The sequence below is a fragment of the Momordica charantia genome (genome assembly GCF_013281855.1).
Source record: "Momordica charantia cultivar OHB3-1 chromosome 6 unlocalized genomic scaffold, Mcharantia_2.0 BLBB01000006.1, whole genome shotgun sequence".
Classification (NCBI taxonomy): Eukaryota; Viridiplantae; Streptophyta; class Magnoliopsida; order Cucurbitales; family Cucurbitaceae; genus Momordica; species Momordica charantia.
This window is the reverse complement of record NW_028275164.1, coordinates 21,550,064-21,574,384: the sequence shown is the minus strand read 5'-3', so window position 1 is coordinate 21,574,384 and position 24,321 is coordinate 21,550,064. Positions and strand designations below refer to the sequence as shown.

Below are 24,321 nucleotides of genomic sequence, written 5' to 3'. Positions count from 1 at the left end.
AAGCCTGCAATCTCACCACATCAGGGAACCTCTCAAACACCTGAGGAATGGCCATCCTCAACGCCCTCGTCGCTATTCCTTTCCCCCAGTGCTCTCTCGCCACTGCATACCCGACATCCGCCTTGCACCGATCATCCCCCGACCACGGATAAACCGACACGAACCCGACCGAGCGGCCGTCGATGCATATCGACCGCCGCCACGGATGCAGAATACAGACGTCCCTAATGAACACCAGTGCCTCTTCCTTGGAAGTGAAAGTGCTCCATCTGACGAACTTCATGACTCGATCGTCCCCTGCCCACGGCATGAAATCATCGACATCCGCTAATTCGAAGGGGCGGAGGCGGATACTCAATTCCATTTTTGCAAAGTCAACGAGAGAATTTGCTTGTTATGCTGTTGCCCACCAAGCGTTCGACGAAATGTTTAAGAGAAATATTTTAGGTGTGTTGGATTGGGGAGGGGCTGCGCGGTGACGCAAGCCCCCACTGCCATAAATTATGACGTAGGCTCTGCCGCAATGGCAGACCTTAGACGCGTACCCTTCCGAAGTGCAATGGAAGTCACAAGTCTAGGCCATGGCTCTTCCTGATCGGCCATCGACCCCGTCCAGGTATGTACCTTTTCAAGTCGCTCCTCCCTTCTGTTTTATACTGCCCTCTGTCCTTCCTGCTTGTGTGATTCTCCGATGTGGGATTAAAAAACCCACACAATCGCCCCAAATCTCTTGCTCTTTTCTAATTGGGGTTTTTTCTTTTTCCACGCCACCCTTGTCTTTATTATTTTTCTTTGTCCGATTAAATTGTCGATTTAGTCCTAATAATTACTGCAAGATGTGACGTGACCATGACTATGAAGTATATATTTATTATCTTCTTTCTTTTTTGAGATAAAAAAAGAAAAAAAAAAGAAAACGATTCCAATGTGTGTATATATATACAAATAAGATAATAAAGTAATATAAGAGCATTTTGCAAATTTCGTTTCCTGCCAACTGACCGAGCTTATAAGACCGATTCCAATGTGGCAGCAAAAAAAATGCAATTTTTCTTTTTCACAAACGCGTTCATCTAAATAAGTTCAAAATAGCACCTGTGTGTTGCCAAATTTTGTTTAGAAAATATATTTTAAAAGAAATTTAAAAATGTTACAGGTTCACAGTCTGCTACATATACCATTCGTTTGAGAACACGTATCCGAGTCCCTATTGGGAAATTAAGCACTCCAAACAATTTTCCTCCACAATTTATCTAGTTTTCTAAACCAATCAGACAACAACAAAGAGAAATATAGGAAAAGTAATAAATGACACAAAAATTTATACCAATGGTCTGCTTAGATGCATGTCTCGATATTGGATATAAGCACTCAAAATATATCTTCCTTCAAATCTTCACTCTAAAGGTCTCAAGAAAGCCCCATTGAAAACACTCATAGAATAATCGAGAACAAATCACCCAAAACGTCAATCTCGATATGCTATTTCTGTGTTCTGCCAACCCAAGCCACTGCCTCTGATTTGCCACACAAATCCCCTAGAAAAGCTACCGATAACAACCCATGACTGCCTCTTTGTTTCCATGGCTCAAACCTAACATGATTCCCTTTTATAAATGGCGTAGCGTCTCAACGCTACGACCATTTCAACTTCAACACGCGTGCCATTTTTTTTTTTTTGAAATTTTGTTGCAGTGTAGCGGCGCTGTGCTCACGGCCAGAAGACCCTGTAGCAAACAATCTTTCATTTTTCATTCCTTCGTCGTCTCGACATGTCCCTAGCACGTTCCAATGTCGATTTGGCTCCACCAATCCCAACAGCGCCAACTCGATCATGTTATGGACAAAGTGAGATTGATAAAATCACCTATTGTTGGCTTGAAAGAAAGTCTAGGTCAACCCAACCAAGAAAAATGGATTATCTAAGTGGGAATTTCAATGACCTCGTCTCGGGAAGCTAGATGACAGCAGGGGAAAAATTGCTAACACCAGATTCAGGCATCAGAGTGGCAAGACTGTAACCCAACTAACCTCAACTTGACACTAGTTCAACTGAGTTGAGCTTGGAGTCAAGTACAAACATTTTGTTTGTAGGTCACTAGCACATCTGAATCAACCTCATCATTGGGCCAGGCCAGGCCGAACCAGCCCAAAGAAGTAATGGCCCAAGTTTGGCCTAGCCCAAGTCCTACGGGCCTCAAGTATTATTTGGGCCGGGCTTGGACTGACCCAACTACTCAAACCTAGGCTCATAGTCCAATCCATGGGCCTAAGTTGATGAGTCAAAATTGCATCGGGCTTGAATCGGTCCGTATATTAATATAGTTTTAATTATTAAATTTTAAATTTTAAATAATTTCCAAAATAAGTTTTTCTTTTTTAATTCTAGAATATGTATCTTTATATAATTTTTGATACATTTTTTTGTTTTTTTTTTAACTTGAAATAGAAATAATTTGAGATGAATAGAAGTTAAATACAAGAAAAATTGAAAACTTAAACACTTTGAATTGGAACTTGAGAGAATTTGAGATTGAGAATTAGAAAGAAATTGAGATTGAGAATTATAATTTGAGTGAAGAAAAAGGGGAGAATGTTGATATTTATAAGAAAATTTTGTATTAAAAAATTTTAAAAATTATAACCTAAATATTAGATAGGTTTAAGATATTTTTAAATTTTGAATTTTAAAATATCATGAATTTGAAACCTTTCGAACCTATTGTACTTTTTAAAACAAAGATTTAAATAAGATATTAAAAAACTAGAGAGTTTCCTTGTAAGATGTTTCAAAACATGTTTGTATTTAATAAGGTGGAAACGAAGTTGTTGCATTCAGCCTAGCCTACCATACTATGTGTTATTTATTTTTATAATAAATAAATTAAAAATAATATATTAATATTATATAATATAAATATTAATAAATATTTGATCGAATCTTTGGATCAGTCCAATGGACCGATCCAAATATGGTTCAAACGAGCCGGCCTAATCTGAAAAACAAAGATCCATATCCAATTCAATTTATGGATAGGTTGGGCGGACCGGATCGGTCAAACGTTGACATTGGATCGGGCCTGGACCGAGCTCATCTGGTCTCAAACAAAAAAAATACTTTAATTTACTCCCCACTTAATATCGAGTCAATTAGCTCAAATGAAATTGACGTCATTTTGTATTCTATAATATTAATAAAAAATTGTTTCACATTGACATAAACTGAAGTGGTGGAAGTTAAAAAAAAAAAAAAAAACTGAAGCGGTGAGAAGCAAAAATGCAATAGTGACTTGAAACTAATGTAAAAGTTTGTAAGAAAAATCATCCCAAAGTCGAAAAAATAAATAATTGTCACTTTGTACTATTTTATTCTTTTATTTTTTTCAAATTTCTCAAATTAAAATGCAACTTTTGACCATTTGAGAAGTATCCAGAGTGCACCAAGTACTAAGGTGAATGAGCACTTGAAAGGTTCATGTTGCACCCGTTCTAATCCCTGTGGTGCACTCCTTTTCCTTGAAAAAAAAAAAAATTATTGGAACAATAAAAACATGATTGAAATCTAAGCCAATAGTTGGACAAGGTTTCACACAAATTAGCCTAAATTCAATTTAACCTTTTACAAATAATGTTTATGACTATATACAATAGAACCCAGATAAATTCTTTGAAGAATTTACAGTTCCATGGTAGAAAAATTGATTCAACGGAATGAAAAACACTATCATGAATAGTTCCAAGACTTCCTCCACCAAATTAATACCAGAAAATTTTCCTCGTATGTCCTCTTCCATAATGGAAAATTGATTCAGTCTTCATCTTCAGAAACAAATTAAAAGCTGTCAGTATCAATATCTATGACAAGAAACCCATCAAAGTTATTTCAATTGCAATAGTCTGCTATAAAAAATAAACCCACTAGTCCAAAAATTTTGAGAATCAACAAAAACCCATCAATTTAGAAAGATAATATAATACAAACAATCAAATCTCTTCATTTAAAGGTTGTTTAGTTTCGTCAGGAGAGTGGAGAAACCTAAGAACTTGTGTTTGTCACATATCTCTGTATTAATATCATAGGTCTGCTCGCCCTGGATATCTGGGGAACGGGATAACATCTCTAATGTTGTCGATTCCAGTGGCAAAAAGAAGCATCCGCTCGAAGCCGAGACCAAAACCACTATGCTTGACTGTCCCATATCGTCTCAGATCGAGATACCATTCATATGGTTCGAGTGGCAGATCCATCTCCTTGATCCTGCAGGTAATTGGAATTCAGACCTTATAGTTCACAAAGTGAAGAGAACCGGAAAACTATGTATCTTTCTTCTACCTGTCGCGAATAACCTCGTAACGCTCCTCCCTTTGGCTTCCACCAACCAACTCCCCAACCTTTCGATACAAGGCAAAATTTCAGTTTTTCGGCCAAAAGCGCAACAAATCACGGTTAATGAAGGATTATATCGAAACAAGATAAACTACCTTTGGTACAAGAACATCCATTGCAGCTACAGTCTTTGAATCATCATTGAGCCTCATATAGAATGCTTTGATTCCTTTCGGATAATTGTAGACAATGACAGGCTTTTTAAATTCTACCTCAGTCAAGTATCTGAAAAAAAAAAAGGAACATGCTGAGATTATTAGCCACTTCTATTCGAGTCGAATGAAAATAAAAAGCATGGTAATTTACAAACCTTTCATGCTCAGAAGCTAAATCAATCCCCCACTCCACTTTGTTCTCAAACACTTTACCCTTCTTCACCGCTTCCTCGAGTATTTCAACAGCTTCAGTATAGGAAATTCGAACGAAAGGGGTTGAAGAGACCATTTTGAGACGATCAATACATGTTCGGTCATACTTGTCAGCCATAAATTTCATGTCATCCAGGCAGTTGTCAAGTAACCACTGACACAGAAATCTCACATATGCTTCCGCACAATTCATATCGTCCTTCAACCATTATAGAAAAAGATGTCACCTATGGTTATATTCAATTAAAATTCTGGAAAAATAGCATACAAATCACCAAAAGAAAACTAAACCTATTGAAAAGTTCCATTCAGAGATCTGGTACCGATGAGGCAAATTTAAAGATATAACTTAGGATACAATTTCATTATAGTAACGAACCTGCAAATCTGCAAATGCAATCTCAGGCTCAACCATCCAGAATTCTGCCAGATGCCTTGAGGTGTGAGAGTTTTCGGCACGGAAGGTTGGTCCAAAGGTGTACACACTGCTAAGCGCGCAGGCATAAGTTTCAACTTGCAGCTGGCCAGAAACAGTCAAAAATGCTTGCCGAGCAAAGAAATCTCGTCCATAGTCGACTTTTCCATCTTTCTCCGGAATGCCCGGTTTAAGCTTCGATCTCTCCTCTAACCTTGCAACGTTCTCCTTTGCTTTCTTAAGTTCCAAAACAGAAGCACCAATTTCCTCCTTACTGGCCTTCGCTGCCTTCAACTTAGCAACATCTTCTCCTTTCTCCTTAACAATTTTCCTTGCTGCTTCTACATCTGCTTCTGACGGTGGTGGATTTTTAATCAACTCCTTTTCTAACTTTTCAGCCTCGCTCAACAGAGTGGTAACTTGAAACATTTCGCCCGCACCCTCACAATCGCTCGTGGTGACAATCGGCGTGTGAATATAAAGGAACCCATGCTTGTTAAAGAATGTGTGAGTGGCATAAGCAAGTGCATTTCGAATTCTAGCAACCGCAGATATCTGTAATTGTAAAAACAAAATACAAACTCATCAAGAAAAAAACTTTGTTTCGTAAATTGTTCCTTTCTATCAACATCAAGGAGAACAGTGGAATAATATAACAGGGAATCATATACACCTTTCAAATGCTAAGATACATAACAATATAAGAAATGAAATGCAGAAACGTGAAGGTGAACAGAATCATACTGAAGAAATGAAGAAATTTGGAAAATTCAATAATAGTCCCGACATGGTGTGGATTCTCGACACAGAAAATCATGGCATTAAATGCGAAAACCAATCAAAAAGATTTGATCCAGTTACTAAAATTTAATTCGACAGACGAATTTGATTTATTTACCGTGTTGGTTCTTGGGCGGAGATGGACGACATCTCTCAGAAACTCGAGAGTGAGCTTCGTCTTGGGCAAAGGATACCGCGCAGGATCAACCGGACCTACATGGACCACAGCCTCGGCACGAAGCTCAACTTTCTGTTGCTTACCCGGCGGAGGAAGCTTGAAAACTCCGTCGACAACAACGCAGGTTCCAGTGGGGACAATCTGTCCAAGATCCGCCACAGCCGCTTCGATGATCACTTGGAGATTCTGCGGGCAAGAGCCGTCGTTCAACTCCAGAAAGGCAAAAGCGTCCTTGTCGGCCTTCCTTCCCGTTTTAACCCAGCCGCCGACCCGAACCTTCTGGCCGGCGAGTCCTGCGCCGCCGTCTGGCCGAGAAACGATTGAGCGGATCGGAACGCGGTCGGAGAATTCGGCTTTGAGAGCCTTGTAAGTCGGAGCATCGTCGTTCAAAGTGGCGGCGGCCAGTTGATCGGCGGGTGGCGCGGAGTTCTCTGCCATTGGTCCCTCCGGTGTATCTTCTCGTCCCCCTGCAGTTGAATTCTAAACCCTAATCTTGGTTTGGTATTTAAACTAAAGTGTGCCCACACGGTTAAATCGGTTCGATTTTCCTCTATTTTATTCGGTTCGGGTTGGTTCTTCAATGTTATTATATTTGGAAAAAGAAAAACAGTTTTTACCACTAAATTTTATCTGTTGTGAAATTGAGAAACGAAACATGGCACTTGAAGCAATAGCATGAGAGAAAATGTGTGATTTTCTTGGTTTTTTCTTAGGCTTTGATAAGGTAAAAAGAACTTGGTCATCAAGCATCAACTTGGTACCTGGCCGTCAAGCATCAATTTGGTTCAAAGACTAAATGGCATTGGTCAACAAGTAGTTTGAACAATAAATAAAGTAAATTCTTCCTTTAGGTATCCGTTATTTATATGATATATGCAAGAAAAAAATCCAATAAGAAGAAATCTTAATGACCTTTTATATAATCTAATAAACTAAAAAATACAATGTATTTGCTCCCCATGGAAACATCACTTGAGATCTTCGAGTCGCTGCATTCCAATGTTGTGCACCAATTTTTCAAATGTTGCAATAGGTAATGTTTTTGTAAATAAGTCTGCCAAATTATCTTTCGAACAAATTTGTTATGTGGTGATGTCGTCATTTTTTTCCAAATTATGAGTGTAGAAAAGTTTTGGTGAAATATGTTTTGTTTTATCCCATTTAGTATCCTCATTTTATTTGAGTTATATATGGTGTGTTATATTCGAATAATATTATTGGAAGATTTTAGAAGACAAGCCACACGTTCCATACGGCTTGGCAGACCTTCCCTTTCCTCCGGAGCTTCATGGGCGTTGCCCCGTTCCCCAATCAAATGTTTGGATGTGAGCTATACTCCGCAAGGAGCCAAACGGGCTTATGGCCATGCCATTTGACCTATCTTCCCGTGTGACAAGCAATTGAATTGAGAAGGTTTTTTGTAGTTGACCGAGAAAGGTTGGGAGGCTGATTCCACCGATGAAAGAAGTCAGGCTACATAAGACTCTCTAGGGATGGATAGAAGATGCTATAGGAAATTTCCCTCGTCGAGTAATGGGAAGCGGGTTAGGCCCCAAAAATGCTCGTTCCTTTGTCGTTGGGGCCCAAAATCTTCCTTGTTGAGACTTGATTTCCACAAATATGCTGATTCATTAATATTAGTCATACACATTCTCGACTAGCCTACTGAATTGCTAGAATTTCAGCATGATTTGAGGAGGTCACTGTTATGGTTTGTTTCACTAACCGCTATGATATAGTAGTGTAGGATCAATATGGCAGCACTAGAAAGGAGTGAATAGGGTTGCGTACCAAAAGATAAAATTAAAAATAACAAAAATAATAAATAAAATTTAGGACAAATTGCACAAACCACCCTTAAAGTATCATGATTATTGCAATTACACCCCAAACTTTTAATTGTGAAAATTAAACCATTGAACTTTTACAAGTGAAAAAATTGCACCCTTAATGTACATAATTACACCCCAAAACTTTCCATCGTAAAAATTAAACCCACAAATAATTATATTGAAAAAATTCACCCCTAAACTTTTAATTTTAAAAGATGAAACTCTTAAAATTTCATAAAATGAAAAAATTAAATTTATTTTGTTCTCCCTCTCCTATCTTTCTACTTTCCTTCTCCTCTTTGTTCTCCCTCTCTCTCTCTACTTTCTCTATTGTTTTGCAAAGTCGTGTTGGGCGACACCAATGAAGAAAAAGACGTGGAAGCTACTACCGTCGCCATCGCAACTGAGCTCAAAACGGAACTTCGAAAACCTAATCCGAAAAGGAGAAGAAAGGGGAAGAATGGGATGAAGAGCACAAAGCAAAGGGATGAAGTGTTAGTGCCTCCAACACTGAAGAAATTATCGATGTCTAGATGCAGAACAACTATGACGAGGGAGAAAATCCCGACGAGTTCGATACCGCAATGGAGACCAACATATTTCAATCAAAATACAAAACAACTTTAGGGGTGAGTTTGTGCTATTAAAAGAGTAGGGAGAAAGAAATGACACAAGAAATTTTTATAGTTGTTCAAAAATTTCTACTTCACCCCCAAGACTTATTCTTAGATATTTTACTGTGTCAGCTGTCTTACGAGTGAGAACTAAACCGATTGACTCTCGTTTTGTCCTAGGCTAAAGAGAAACTTACGATCTTTTTTACTAGTTCAGGATCCAACCAACACGATCTTTTTCACTAGTTTAGGATCAAACCACTACGATCCTTGTCGTTAGTTCAAGATCAAACCACTACGGTCCTTTTCGCTAGTTCAAGATCAAATCACTACAATCATTTTTACTGGTTCAGGATCAAACCACTACGATCTTTTTCACTGGTTCAGGATCAAATCACTCTCACAATCCCAAGGTACACCCATACCTTAATACAAAATCCAAAATGAAGTAAAATAAACAATACAAATAAAATACCTCATAAAAGTGAATTATACAATATCGCTCAAATACATAGACTAAGCTCCTACTCTAATGTATCTCTCACAATTACAAAAATAAGAAAATTTTAATATATGAGAGAATCATAATTTAGAGATTTGGAGAGCAAAACTTGAATATGAGAAAAATATTTACTTTGATAATTAGTATGCGGAGGAAGGTGAATTCGGTGGCTTTAAATAGAATTTTGAAGATAAATTTGGACAATTGGATTTGAGGCAACAAGGATGAACGGGTGAAAAGGTAAAAGAAAAAAGAAGATTTATGGAGATCGGAAGAATATGTGGAGATTGAAAAATAATTGATGATGATAGTGGTTGTAGGGATGGAGAGATTGAAAGCGTCACATGTCGTATTCTCATTTATTCAATTATTGGATACTACGTCAGCATAAATATGTCATCTTGGTGCCACACGTCCACTTCTAAGTGGTCCACTTGTCCGTGTCACTCGCCGCGTAGGATTTTTCTCCTAACTTGTTTTTACCATAACTTCTTCGTTTGAACTTCGATTTGAGTGATTCGAAAGGTCTAAGAATCTTCATTCCGTGCTCTACACTATGGAAATTTTGAACTACCAAAGTTATTAGTGAATAAAGTTTGTTATCTCAAAACACATGATATGATTGAAGCTCGTAAAGCTAACAATCTCTCTCTTTTTTAATGATGACATACCACTTAAGAAAAATATTCTCATAAGTGACATGGGTATAATAATATTGAAAAAATTCAATCAACAAACATTTCAATCAATATCAATCATTAATATTAAGCACTTTGCTTTGTATTTTTCTCAACAAAATCTTCCCCGTTTGTTGTCATCAAAAGATAACAATTCTATGCATAAGCTCCTCTTCAAAGTAGTATTCAAACAATAGATAATCATAAGTCAATGTAAGCTTCTCTAATACATGAAGTCAATTAATTTTGAGTAAAAGATAAGATCAAGAGATATAATGCTTTCATTAACTCATTAAAACATATATAATCAATAAATATATTAAATGCATCAAAATATATAATTTCACTAAAGTAGTAATTTCAATATCATAATTCTTACAAAGAAGATGTAATATAAAAGTTATATAACAATACTCCCAAACGTAGAAACCACCCTATGTTCTATTTTGTTCTGCTTCCCAAACGTAGAAACCTTCCCGTCTTACATAAGGCAAAGGGTAATGGTAACTTGTGTGAGTCAAATGAAATTAGAGAAAAACAAAATCTAACTCATTTATTTAAAACTTTACCTTATCAATAATTAAATAATAACAATAATAAAATAAGCTTTAGTTTTTATATTTTTTTACCCAAAATAACAAATAAACTAGGTTAAAAAACACATTTTGTCCCTGTACTTTCACTAAAGTAAGAGTTTAGTCCCTGAACTTCAGTTTGTAATGATTTAGTCCCTGTAATTTTCCCAAAGTAACAATTTAGTCCATAAACTTTAACTTGCAACGATTTAGTCTATGTAGTTTAAAATTTGTAACAATTTAGTCTCTATCGTAAAAAATTTTATTAAAATTAAATGTCAAATTTTATCATATAACAATTTAATCTTTCTAATTCATAAATTTATTTGGTCCATATTTAGTTTATCAATCTATACAAACAAGAAACTTAACAAAAAAAAAATTCACGATAAGGACTAAATCGTTACCAACTTCAAATTAGAAGGACTAAATTGTTACATATTAAAGTTTAAGGACTAAATTGTTACTAATTTAAAAGTACAGAAACTAAATTGTTACAAACTAAAGTTCAGGGACTAAATTGTAAGTTTAGCAAAAGTACAGGGAATAAAAGTGTTTTTTAACCAATAAAATAAAATAAATGACTAACTAAAATAAAGTAAAAGATAAATAAAAATGAGAATCGGACCAAATACGGTATCTACATACATCATATATCATAAAATATATATACAAGTATATATTTCTAAATCAAAATATATGAGGTATATATTCTAAGTACATATACTTCTTTCTTACCTACATAGTGAAATTTTTACGGGAATAAAATAGACTAAATTGACTAAATTATTACAATGATTATAGACTCTCGCAAGTTAAGAAAACAATTAACACAAAAAAATGAAGTAACACAAGGAGTTTTTTTTATTTAATTTATGTGTGAATGAACACTATAAGTTCTCACCTTTAAATAGAGGGGTGAGAGAACTAATTTTAGGAAGTAAAACTAATGGGAGATTTTGTATTACATTAGTTATACAAATATTAACCATATAACTTGACTTTGAGAAGATTATGGAGTTGGTTGTTGGTCTACTGACTTGCACTTCGTAACATCCCCCACAAACAAGAAGGTGGGAAAAACAGCCTGAGTTTGGAATGCAGATATGCAAACTGAGAGTGGGCAAGAGATTTGGTGAGACAGTCGACAACCTGATCGGCAGAGGGAATATACCGAACATCAAGGTGGGTATTAAGGACCTGGTCATGGTAGACATAATGAACGTCGATCTCAATGTGTTTGGTGTGCGCATGGTACACTGGGTTACAGGCTAAGGCACCAGCTTCGAGATTATCACACCAAAGTATGGGTGTAGTGGAAAGAGGGAAGTGAATCTCTTGAAAAAGTTGTCGAACCTAAGTGATTTCAGCTGAGGCATGGGCTAGAGCCCAATATTCAGACTCAGTGCTACACCGAGCAATAGCATTCTGCTTATTCAAGGACCAGGATATCAACGAATCACCAAGGAAAACATAATATGCAGCAATAGACTTGCAATCGTCAATGCTGGCAACCCAATCAGCAGTGATTGGTACGTGGACACCAAAATACTCTACCGTAAGAAGAGTGTAGCTGCAGGTCTTCAGTGGAGTGACCCGCAATTAACGAATGTTGATTAACTTAGTTAATGAGTTTGGCTGATTAATCTTGCACTATTGGAGCTTTTGATTTGTAGGTCCATTAGGTCCCCTTGCTAGCTCGCAACAGTTAACACAAGGATTAAGATTTTGAGAGAATTTAAAATGTTCAAATTATAAATATCAGAGAATGTATATAATGTATATTATCATACATTATATATATATAGTTTATTTTTTCAAATAAAGATTGAATAATTAAACTATATGTTATGAGAGAAATATTTGAATAGGATTCAAATAATTAATATGAATTGGATTTATATTAAAACTATAGGTTATACAAGAGAGATGCATTTGATTATGATTCAAATATATAGTTTTAATTAAATATGTGATATTTAATTAATTGTTAATTAATTATTTATCTAATTAATATTTTGATTTAAATGGATTCATTATTAATTAGATTAATAATTAATAATTAAATTTATTAATGATTAATTATTAATTAATTTAATTAATTTGTTTATTATTAATTAAAAAGAATAAGATATCATGATGGTCTTGGGATTTTCCCTAGATTCAGGAGAAGATATCTTATATCCAAAAGGATAAATATGTTAATGGTCTTAGGATTTTCCCTTTTTAGTAAACTGAACCCTAAAGGGATGCAAAATGCAAAATGCAAAAAAAAGAAAAAAAAATCTTTCAACTCTCTTACTCTCTTAATCCCTTACAATTCGATCCCACAATCCAGATTCTCGACCGAGAGGCATAGCAAGGAAGATCAAGTGGTGCTATCTCATTAGGATTACACGAAGTAGAGTCTTCAAAGGTAAAATCCAACATCCTTCCCTGTTTTATATTTTTCTGTGTTTTAAATTTCAAAAGAAATTCAAGAACGCGTTCTACTGCTTTCACTTTGGGATTCATATCCCTTCATTCCCGTCACTGAGGGAGAGTTGGGTGCCGGTGACAACGACAAAAGGGCATAGCTTGAGATGCTGCATGTTTAGTTTGGAGAGTAGATCGTTAATATACTTTGCTTGACTAAGTAAGAGACTCATAGGCAAGTGATCAATTTGAATGCTAAGGAAGTAGCTCAACCGACCGAGATCCTTGAGGGCAAATCGACTATCCAGCATGCGAATAAACTTATCAATGAATGTGATGTCATTTCCTGCGAGAATAACGTCATCAACATAGATTAGAAAGAGAATAATCGTAGAGCTTGACTGTAGGTAGTAGAGAGAGACATCAGATTTAAAGTGTTGAAAACCCCAGGATAACAACACAGACTTTAACTCATCCTCATGCCCGAGGTGCCTGTTTGAGGCTAAATATTGCCTTATTTAGTTTGCAGATGTGATGAGGAAACGTGGAATGTTCAAAGCCTGATGGTTGAGCCATGTGTAAACATCTTTCTTGAGGGTGCCATTCAGAAAGGCATTATTAAAGTCAAGTTGCCCAAGTTGCCACTCACTAGAAACAATCAGGAATAAAACAATAAGTATGGTGGAAGCCTTAACAACTGGGTTGAAGGTTTTAAAATAGTAAACACCAAGATGTTGGTGGATGCCTTTGGCGACAAGACGAGCTTTGTAGCGCTCAATGGACCCATCAAAGGTTCGATTGTTTCTAAAGACCCACTTGCAACCAACAACATTGTGAGTTGTGGAGGATGGAACCAAGGTCCAAGTATTGTTGCGGATCAACGCTGAAAGCTCAACATCCATCGTTGTCTTTCACAGGTGTTTGAAGAGCAGAGACCCGCTTTGGTTTGGTTAGTGACCAATCCTAGGCAGTGGTGGTAGCCAATATTTTGGGTTTAATGATGCCAGATTTCCCATGAGTAATCATAGGATGAGAGTTCTGTACCGGCAAATGAGTGGAGTCGGATGAGACCTCAGTTGGGGGAGGTGTAGTAATGGAGGAGGAGGGTTGAGAGGTTCAGTGACCATTGATGGTATTGGTGGTGGTGGAAAGGAGATAGCTAGAGGGTTAATTATTGGCAAATTTGTGGCGTTGGAGAGGAGATAGCCAGTGGTTCTGAGGCTAGTGGTGGAGGTGGTGAAGAGAGGAGACAAAGAAAGGGCAATGAAGTTGGGTCTGATGGGGGGTTGGGTGACAAATTGACAATGTTAGGGGATATGTGGGATGTTGTTGGTAAGACAACAGTAGGAGAGGAGTGGTGATCGACTAAGCTAGTGGGTATGAGATATGTTGGATGGAAGAAATTGGAGGGCAAAGGTGACTTTGGGCAGGTGGGGAGAGAGGTAGAGGTGGTGGCATGGGAAACCAGGATACTATTGATAAGGCCACAGATGCAGCGGGAGGAGAAGTGGCATACTTTGTGTCCAAAGCCAGAGGTGAATGAAAATTCAGTTTCATTAAACTGGACGTGCCTTGAGAGAAACACTTTACCTGTTGGACTGAGACAGCGATGGCCCTTGTGCATTGGACTAAAACCAAGATATACAAATTTCATGGTATGGAATTGGAACGTCTAGCTGTGATATGGGCGTAAGCATGAGAAGTAGGCATACGCAAAGGTCTTTACAGATATGAGATCAAGTTACTTTTCAACTAATGCTTCAATCGGAGACTTAAACTTTAGAACGATCAAAATGTTTTGGAACAAACCGCTTCCTCAAAGACTCCTTGAACTCGTACCACGAAACAATTGGTGCTTCAAGATTCCTTCTTCTACGAGACATTAGCTTATCCCACCATGTTTGTGCATATTGTTTAAATCGAGCGACACATAATCGTACATTCTTTTCTTCACTGAAATTATGGCACACGAACACCGACTCCACCTTCTTCTCCCATTAGAGATATTCTTCTGGATCAGTCTTCCAAAAAACTTTGGAATCTTCAATTTGATGCTCCCTAGATTACGATCAACTTGAGCCTCTTTTCTCGAAGCTCTCTTCTGATAATTGTGTTGTCTTCCACGACCTCTCCTTCTATCTAAGCAATGTCCAGCACGTCTATCTCCCCGTCTATGCACGACTAACAAGGTAACTTGGTCATCCTCTAGTTGATCAGATCCACCTTCCTCAGATTCATTCTCTCGATATAAAAGATGGTCATCCATAACACGTGGTGGTGGTGGTGGTATCCTCTCCTACGCTTGGTTTTGAATCTCCAACCTATGCGTTCGTTCCGATATGTCTTCCATGGTACGAATCATTCGCTCCATAACTCTTTGTTGGGCGTCTCTCATCCTACCATTCGATATGTTACCTTCATTTTCTTCATTTGCCATGCTGCAAAAACGAACACAAAGTAAAAATGGACCTTACAAGCACTCCCTCACGTGTTTACTCTCTTGGAATATGAAGGGTCACTCGTGTTTGCACTTAAGAAAAAAATGAATAAATACCCTAAGATTTCTAATTTCTCAAACTTCAGCAAGTCTTGTAGTATTCTTATGAGAATCAAGCAAGAACACTTCAAAATAGTCTAGAATGTGAAAAGTTACAAAAATTCAGAATTTAGAAAACAAGCATTGAAAGAGGCAATGGAATGAATTTTAAGCAAAATGGTTCAAGAATGATATGATGGAAATGAATAGGAATGATTAGATGAAAAGATAAAGACATGAGAGATAAAGCGTTGGAACTATCTTCACATGTAATGCAAATGAAACAATGCTTCACTACTTGATATCTCAGTGTTTTTTTTTTCTTTTTTTTAGCACATAAAACAAGATACAATCAACATCGAATATGAAATGCCAATAAAAGATGATAAGTCTCTTCATCTTTTTTTCTTTTCTTTTTTTTTTTAACGAACTTTTTTTTAGCTAGCTTGATAAAAAAAATGAAGCAAAACGAAATTAGATGTAACGATTGAATGAAGAAAGGAAGAAAGACGAAGAACAAAGACAAGCGAAATAGATATAATCTATTTTAGAGCCAAAGCTCTGATACCAAATGATAAATGAACTATCTCAATTATACATGAGAACTCCCCTATTCAAGGTGAACCCCCACAACAATAACAAAAATAATCCCAATAACAAGATAATGAACCAATCCTAAGAAAGCTAAACAGATTTATGCTTGGTAAGATGATCAAAGATCAATAAGAAAAGAGAACTTGTTCCTATCTTCAAGATTTCAAACTCTCCACAACTTACTTGATCAAACTTGATTGAAAGTTCTAAACGTGCATTCTAAACACAAGAATACAAAGAAAGCTTAAAGCTTGAGAGAGATTAAACTCAATCTGAAATTTTCATTCATCAAATGTTGTGTTTGAAAAGCAAATGTAAATCTCTATTTATAATAATTGAAAAGACACAATGAAAAGACAAAATCCTTGGATGAAAAGACACAACCTTTGAAAAATACATAATAAATTAAATATGTGGATGAATGTGGATTTTTAGATTCATGAAGTTTCTTGGATGACAAAGATGTCTTTTCAAACTTGAAGAGATGCAACTCTTCACCAAGCGTGAACACCTTAGCTTGGAAGTGATCATTCAACTCTTCTTGTAGTCTTTTAGTTTTAGCTCTTGTGATTGGACCTTGTGACATAATGATTGACTCATGATTGGGTTGACTTTGAGCATAAGCTTCATTTGAGCTGATTTGAGCTTGCTCCTCTTGTAGGCTTTCCCCATGCACTCTATGATTACTCATTTCTATATCACATGATGTTTATCAAGAGGGTGGTAGTAAGAAACAAATCCCACCAATAGTTCAACGGCATAGATGTTTGAGCGAGAAGTGTGAGACCGGTCTCAACTATGTGTCGATGCTTTCGCTCTGCCCACCTATTTGTTGCTAAAGTGTATGGACAAGAGACTCGGATCTGAATCCCAAGATTGTGGCACAGAGAATGAATTGGTTGATATTCGCCCCCACCATCGAACTGGAGTGTCATCACCTAGGTCTTGAATTGATTTTGTATCAAAGATAAAAACTGTTTAAAAGCTACAATTGTATCACTTTTCTGGCATAAAGGAAATATCCATGTGAACCGACTGTAATAATCCAAAAAATGGACATAATAATATCAAAACCCGTCTAAAGAGAGGTGAGATGCTGCTTCCTAAAGATCTGTATGAACTAGTTCAAACATTCCTGTAGCATGAGAGTGAGAGTCATGAAACGGTAAGACATGAGATTTTCTAAACTGGCATATGCATCACAAAAACTTATTGGTTCATTAGTCTTACAAGGAAGATTACAAGTCCTAATGATGTGATCTAAGACTATGGAAGGATGTCCAAGTCGTTTATGCGACACTGTTTTGGACACCACTTCATTGATGTGTTCAGCAAACGAGAAAGAAGGAGTTGGTTTCTCTGAACTGAGAGTATTATTCGACAGAGATACAACTGTGTGAGCAAACAGTAGTACAGCCAAGGTGAGAACAATGAGTGATTACCAGTTACTTCTATCAAGACAATAGAGGCCATCTTTAACTGTTCCTATCGGCAAAGTTCTTCCCGAAGCCTTATCCTTAACCAAGCAAAAGTCAGTATAGAATTCGACAAAGATGTCATTATCTTTAGCTAATCATGTGACACTAACAAGGTGTTTAGCAATATCAGAGACACCAAGAACATCTTTTAATTTTAAAGAACTGCCCGAGGCATGGAGATTCGTGCTACCAATGTCAGAGATAGATAACTTACTGCCATTTGCGACAATTACATTTTCGTTACCTGAGTAATCAACTCTTTGCTCAACATTGTTCGGGTTGGCTGTTATTGGAGGCTAATCCTAGCCTGCCTGTGTCATGATTGAAAAGGTGAATTGGATGAACACGCAGACGAAACATAGAAACTCGGCAGGTTAGCTCGGACTAGAAATAACTTGCTCGTCGGAGTGCTAACTTTGTTTTGCAGGTCTCAAGAAGGGTTCAGGGAAGGTGTGGAACCGTTGGCCATAGTTCGTCCTGAGCATTCCGATCTAAATCGTATCCGAGCTCAATCGATTTCGAGCTCAAACATCTGGCGCCGTCTGTGGGAAAGACATATCTAGAAGTCAGCCTCACCTTTTGCAATCTGAGCCAATGGCCCAAACCTGCTCCCAGCAGTCACGATCTCAACTTTCGCCTATCCGCTCTCCGATGAGGGATGCTGTCACTTCCCGAGCCCATCCTCAACTCACGTATTCTCAGGTGGCAGGAACTCCCGTCGTCAAACAACGACCCCACGCGGGGGCGGTCAAGGAGAATGGAGGTCGGTCGGCCACATCCGATCCAGTAGCAGTCCGAGACTTCCACCTCGCCTCAGATCAGTTCCCGCCACTGCAACCTCAGAGAAACGGGTTGCCGCCCCGCGCACCTCGCCTCCACGGTTGGGGAAACACAGGTGCACGTTCCGGGGCAAGTGCTGATGCGGGCGTGGACCCCGTCATGGTAGCCGACGTGATCGCCGAGCTCAAGGAAGTCAAAGCAAGGCTTGAGGCGGTCGAGAGAGGCAGCGAGGTGTCTGGCTCTTCCGTCTCCAGGGATTCCATTCGAGGAAAGGGATCGATGCATCCTACCCAAAGAACGGAGTATCAGTTTCGACCCCGTAGGGAGGCCCGAGCTGGAGCACCCTCGTGAAAGCCGCAACGAGTGAGGACAGGCAGTGCCCTGGGAGCACAGATTCATGACCACCCTCGGCAGGACGATCGGGTCGAGGGCCGGCGTCCGAGGATCTAACCAATTCGGACTCCCTTGGCATCTTTCGATAACTCCAATGCCCATCAGGGCCGAGGTGCCGAGACGCCGAGGCGATGAGCAGTGGCACTCGAAGATCGGGAGTATTTGGTTGACGATGAGGAGGAAAGCCTAGTGGTCGACGTTCAAGAGAGGTCCTCCCACGCTGACCATTCGTTTCGGTCTGAAGTAGACCTCCTCCGGGATCAGTTTCAAAAGGAGATAGAAGATCTTAAGTGGCGGTGCAGGCCTGTAGACCCGCATCGCGTGGCCGAACAAGAGGAACCGCCTTTCTCCCAAGCGATCCTGGACGCACCTATTCCACCAAGGTTCAAGGCTCTGGTCATGAGTTCTTACGACGGGTCTGGAGATCCGATCTCCCACGTAGAGGTGTTCGAGGGGAAGATAGATTTCCTGGCCGCGAACGACGCCATGAAGTGCCGAGCATTTCAAATAGCCTTGGAAGGCTCAGCAAGATTGTGGTACCGACAGTTGAAGCCACGATCCATCGACAGTTATCAACAGCTGAGAAGATTGTTCATCAACCAGTTCTCAACTCGGCAGTTGCTGAAGTTGCCACCCTCTCACCTCGGAACAGTGAAGCAACGGGACAATGAATCCTTGACGGAGTACATCGCTCGGTTCATGGACGAGCATGTCAAAGTGGTAAGTTGCACTGATGACATCGCCATGATGTACTTCACCACGGGTTTGAACGACAGGAACCTAACGATAGAGTTCGGAAGCCGACCGCCGGCCTCCCTGAACGAGATGCTCGCTAGAGCTCGCCAGTACATCGACGGCTTGGAATTGTGGAAAGCCAATGGAGCTCGGCGGAGCAACCGTGGTAAAGATCGAGACCAAAGGTCCCCTCCTCCCAAGAAGCAGCGCAGCAATGGTTGGAGCTCGTCTCGGCAGGCCGACGACAGTAAGAATAGAGGCCGTCGAGAAGAGAAAGCCCCTTCAGACCGTCGAGGGCCGAAGTTCGACAAGTTCACTCCGTTGAATGCCTCAATTGTGGAGATCTACGCGGCGGCGGAAGACACCGACCTGGAGGCGCTTTTCGCAGCCCCAGAAAAGCTCCGCCGACCTCCAGGAAAACGAGACAAGCGGCTCTACTGCCGATTCCACAAGGATCATGGCCACAACACCTCACGCTGTTTCCACTTGAAGGAGCAAGTCGAGGATCTGATCCGGAGGGGTTATCTGAAAAAATACGTCGGCAGGCGTGAAAGGGCGGAGCCAGAGAGGTTGGCTCAGGAGGACAAGCGAGAGAAATCGCCCCCGCCGAGACGGAAGGAAGATCATCCCGCCGTTATAAATACCATCCATGGGGGCCCGAGTGGGGGACAGTTGGGGCAGAAGAGAAAAGCTCTGGCTCGTCAAGCAGCACACGAGGTCTGTACCTCGTATACCAAGAAGCCTGTGATGCCGATCTTATTCGACGACCAAGACGGCGAAGGAGTGCACATGCCCCATAATGACGCCCTAGTAATCGCCCCACTCATAGATCACGTGAAGGTGAGAAGAGTTCTTATCGACGGTGGAGCGTTGGCCAACATCTTATCGTTCTCAACCTACACTGCCCTAGGGTGGGAGAGGAAGCACTTGAAGCTCAGCCCGACGCCTTTGGTCGGTTTTGCAGGGGAGTCAGTTAGCGCGGAAGGATGTGTCTCGCTCCCTGTTACCATCGGCGAGGGAGATCAACAAGTAACTAAAGTTGCAGAATTTGTTGTGATAGATCGAAGCTCCGCGTACAACGCCATAATTGGTCGGCCCTTGATTCATGATCTTAGGGCAGTCCCGTCTACTTACCACCAGGTCTTGAAGTATCCCACCTCGGCCGGAGTTGCGACAGTCCGGGGTGAGCAGAAGACGTCCAGAGAATGCTATGCCGCTACGATGAAGGGAACATCCACTTGTGCGGTGGTCACGAGCGCGCCCAAGCCGTGTGCCGACGAACCAAAGCCGAGTCGTGGCACCCCAGCTGAAGAACTAGAACTTGTCCCCCTGCTGGAGCCAGAAAAGTAGGTCAGCATCGGCAGCAGACTAGGGGCCGACGTGAGAGAGGAGCTCGTCGGTTTTCTGAAAGCAAATGCTGATGTGTTCGCGTGGTCCCATGACGACATGCCGGGCATAGACCCAAGTATAATGGTGCATAGGCTTAATGTAGATCCTAGTTATAGGCCTGTGAGGCAAAAGCGTCGGCCTGTCGACGCCGAGCGAAGTAATGTAATTTGTAAAGAAGTCGAGCAGTTTCTACGAGCTAAATTCATAAGAGAGGTTCATTACCCCGCGTGGTTGTCTAACGTAGTTTTAGTTAAAAAGTCCAACGGCAAATGACGCGTCTGCATTGACTTCACGAGCCTCAATAAGGCGTGTCCGAAAGACAGTTTCCCCCTGCCTCGGATAGATCAGCTCGTCGACGCAACGGTAAGGCATGAACTCCTCTCCTTCATGGATGCCTACTCCGGGTACAATCAGATTCGGATGCATGTGCCTGACCAAGAGCATACCGCCTTTGTTACCGACCAAAGGCTGTATTGCTACAACGTCATGCCCTTCGGTCTGAAGAATGTCGGGGCGACCTACCAGCGCATGGTCAACATGATGTTCGCCAAGCAGATTGGACGCAACATGGAGGTATATGTAGACGACATGTTGGTAAAAAATAAGCAGACGAGCTCCCACTTAGCCGACCTGGCAGAGGCCTTCGACGTGCTTCGGAAGTAGCATATGAAGCTCAACCCGAGCAAGTGCGTCTTTGGGGTCTCGTCAGGAAAGTTCCTCGGGTTCATGGTCCACGAGCGCGAAATTGAAGCAAATCCAGACAAAATAAAAGCAGTCCTCGAGATGGAGGCTCCGAAGAATATTAAGCAGCTACAGAGGTTGAATGGTCGATTGGCAGCCTTGAATCGCTTTGTATCTCGCTCCACTGACAACTGCCACCCTTTCTTCCAAGTTCTAAGGAAAAAGGGTCGGTTCGAGTGGACCGACGATTGCGAAGCTGCACTTCGGCAGTTGAAGCAGTACCTCAGCTCAGCTCCCTTGTTGTCAAAGCCGCTGCCTGGCGATGTACTCTACTTGTACCTAGCAGTGTCAGAAAATGCAGTGAGCTAAGTACTAGTCAGGGAGGCAGAAGGGCGGCAGAGCCCAGTCTACTACACAAGCAAATCGTTGACCGAGGCCGAGGCTCGATACCCCTGTGTAGAAAAGCTGGCCCTGGCCTTGGTGACCTCAGCACGACGTCTACGACCGTACTTCCAGGCGCACAAAATAATCGTTCCGACAAACTTCCCCTTGAGGCAGATTTTGTACAAGCCCGAAACGTCGGGTAGCCTGATGAAGTGGGCACTAGAGCTCAGTGAGCACGACATCGCCTTCGAGCCGAGAACAGCGTTGAAAGGTCAGGCAGCCGCAGACTTTGTTGCCGAGCTGACCCCACCCAGGCAAGGGGGCGATGTCCGTGACCAGTGGACACTCTATGTGGATGGTTCGTCCAATGAGAAAGGTTGTGGGGCAGGTATGCTGCTCCTCGGCCCCGACGGTCTTCGATTTGGGTACGCACTCCGGTTTGGTTTCCGAGCTTCCAACAACGAAGCCGAGTACGAGGCATTGATAAATGGACTAAAGGTCGCCAGAAGAATGGGCGTGAGGCGACTTTTGATTCTTAGCGACTCCCAACTGATTGTCAATCAGGTTACCGAGGAGTACCAGGTAAAAGAAGCTCGTATGGAGAGGTATCTGGCCAAAGCCCGAGGGCTCCTCGCCCAATTTGAGGACTATGTGATTCGACAGGTGCCGAGGTCCGAAAACTCCAACGCCGACGCACTGGCTCGCCTGGACTCGGCATACGAGACCGATCTACCAAGAACGGTTCCAGTTGAAATACTTGCTGAGTCGTCCATCGACCAGCCTGAGGTAATGGAGATCCAGTCAGCTCAGCCTACATGGATGGACCCAATTAAGGACTTCCTGGTCAATGGCTCTGTCCCCGCCGATCCGAGCCAGGCCAGGAAGCTCCGACGCCAAGCTGCTCACTACTTGATGCAAGAAGGCAAGCTCTTCAAGAGGGGATATTCCCTACCATTACTGCGATGCCTCGACCCGGAAGAGGGGAGGTATGTCATGTGCGAGATTCATGAAGGGGTTTGCAAAAACCATGGAGGAGCTCGGTTCATGGCCGCGAAGGTCGTCCGCCAGGGCTACTACTGGCCGACGATTGAGCGCGACACCAAGGAGTTCACCAAAACATGCGACAAATGTCAACGCTTCGCGAGCATTTTGAGGCAACCCCCAGAGATGCTGACGCCGATCTCAAGCCCTTGGCCTTTCGCTCAGTAGGGGATAGATCTGATCAACCCGCTACCGATGGGGAAAGGGCAGTTGAAGTTCGCCATAGTAGCTGTGGATTACTTCACCAAATGGGTGGAAGTGGAACCTCTGGCGTCTATTACCGAGGCGAAGGTCATCAGCTTTGTATGGAAGAGCATAATATGTCGGTTCGGTATACCGAACGCTATCATTACTGACAATGGAAAGCAGTTTGACGGTGCCCGGTTTAATCAATTCTGTCAACAGCTCGGCATACGTCACCTCAGCTCGTCGGCTGCCCATTCGCAGTCTAATAGGCAAGTTGAAGCCATCAACAAGATCATTAAGCGTGGTCTGAAGACGAGGCTGGAGTCTCTGAAAGGTCGGTGGGCAGAAGAGTTACCAGAGGTATTGTGGTCTTACCGAACTACACCCCGCCGATCTACTGGTGAGACGCCATACAGCCTAGCCTTTGAGTCGGAGGTTGTTGTCCCTGCGGAAGTCGGCATGCCAACGCCCCGAGTTGAGAATTTCGACGAGCAAGCCAACAGTAAAGCCCTACTCGTGAATCTTGACCTCATCGAGGAGAAAAGATCTCACTCCCAGCTTCGGCTAGCAGAATATCAGAACCGTATGGCTTGGTACTACAACGCCAGAGTAAAAGTCAGAGTGTTCAAGCCTGGCGACCTCGTCCTCAAGAAGGTAATGCAATATGTCGGAGCACTCGTGCCGAACTGGGAAGGCCCGTACAGAGTCTTAAAAATACTCCGACCTGGAGCGTATTTACTGTCTGACCTAAACGGGAGACAACTCCCTCACCCATGGAATGCCGAGCATTTGCGAGTTTATTATCAGTGAAATGTGTGTAATCCGACGTGTAAAAATTTCATTCATTAATGAAAGCTGATCTCCAATGACTTGTGCAAAATTTGACTTTATCCGTTAGCGTCGCCTACTACTACTGAGATACGTCAAATGGGAGCCAAGGAAGACTACGTGGTATGACCTATGCTAAACAACCTACAATAATACAAACGCGCGAAGCAATGGTCAGCTCGTAGGAACCTGGTTATCCCAAATGCACACTGCCGAGCTGAAATGTTTGGCTCGTAAGCCGTTGTGTAAGTAAGAAATTACTAAGACTTGAGAAACTCAAACAACGAGGCCAAAACTAAAATTGAAGTTTAATTAAATTTCTCTAAGTATAGGAACCTCGGAGAGAACAACTCAAGTTCGGACGAAGATTGTTTTCATTGAATTTAAAGTTTGATGAAGAGCCGAGGTATTATTAAGGTTTAATTAAATTTCAACAAGTATAAGGACCTCGGAAAGAATTACTCAGATCTGAGCAAAACAACGTCATTTCATTTAGACTAAAGTTTAATGGAGAGCCGAGGTATATATGCCTCGGCTCAGTAGACTGTTTGAA

General features: G+C 41.1%; 3 protein-coding genes and 1 non-coding gene across 4 annotated transcripts; 2 read left to right on the top strand and 2 right to left on the bottom strand.

Moving 5' to 3' along the window:
* Positions 1 to 461: 461 nt before the first annotated feature.
* Positions 462 to 624, bottom strand: LOC148210931 (U1 spliceosomal RNA). The gene has a single exon (XR_015792074.1). It is a non-coding gene; the product is annotated as a U1 spliceosomal RNA (small nuclear RNA).
* Positions 625 to 3,858: 3,234 nt separating this feature from the next.
* On the bottom strand, positions 3,859 to 6,619 carry LOC111022537 (asparagine--tRNA ligase, cytoplasmic 1). The gene is made up of 6 exons (XM_022299701.2): positions 6,069 to 6,619; positions 5,135 to 5,725; positions 4,698 to 4,954; positions 4,483 to 4,612; positions 4,334 to 4,392; positions 3,859 to 4,258 (listed from the first exon to the last, which is right to left on the bottom strand). The coding sequence occupies exons 1-6, from the start codon at positions 6,564 to 6,566 to the stop codon at positions 4,075 to 4,077; spliced, it is 1,719 nt and encodes a 572-aa protein (XP_022155393.1). The 5' UTR covers positions 6,567 to 6,619; the 3' UTR covers positions 3,859 to 4,074.
* A 12,304-nt stretch (positions 6,620 to 18,923) lies between these two features.
* LOC148210930 (uncharacterized) lies at positions 18,924 to 20,609 on the top strand. The gene has a single exon (XM_088125250.1). It carries the CDS (start codon positions 18,924 to 18,926, stop codon positions 20,607 to 20,609), a length of 1,686 nt encoding a protein of 561 aa, XP_087981376.1.
* Positions 20,610 to 21,920: 1,311 nt separating this feature from the next.
* On the top strand, positions 21,921 to 22,922 carry LOC148210929 (uncharacterized). Its single transcript, XM_088125249.1, has one exon. It carries the CDS (start codon positions 21,921 to 21,923, stop codon positions 22,920 to 22,922), a length of 1,002 nt encoding a protein of 333 aa, XP_087981375.1.
* The last annotated feature ends 1,399 nt before the right edge of the window (positions 22,923 to 24,321 follow it).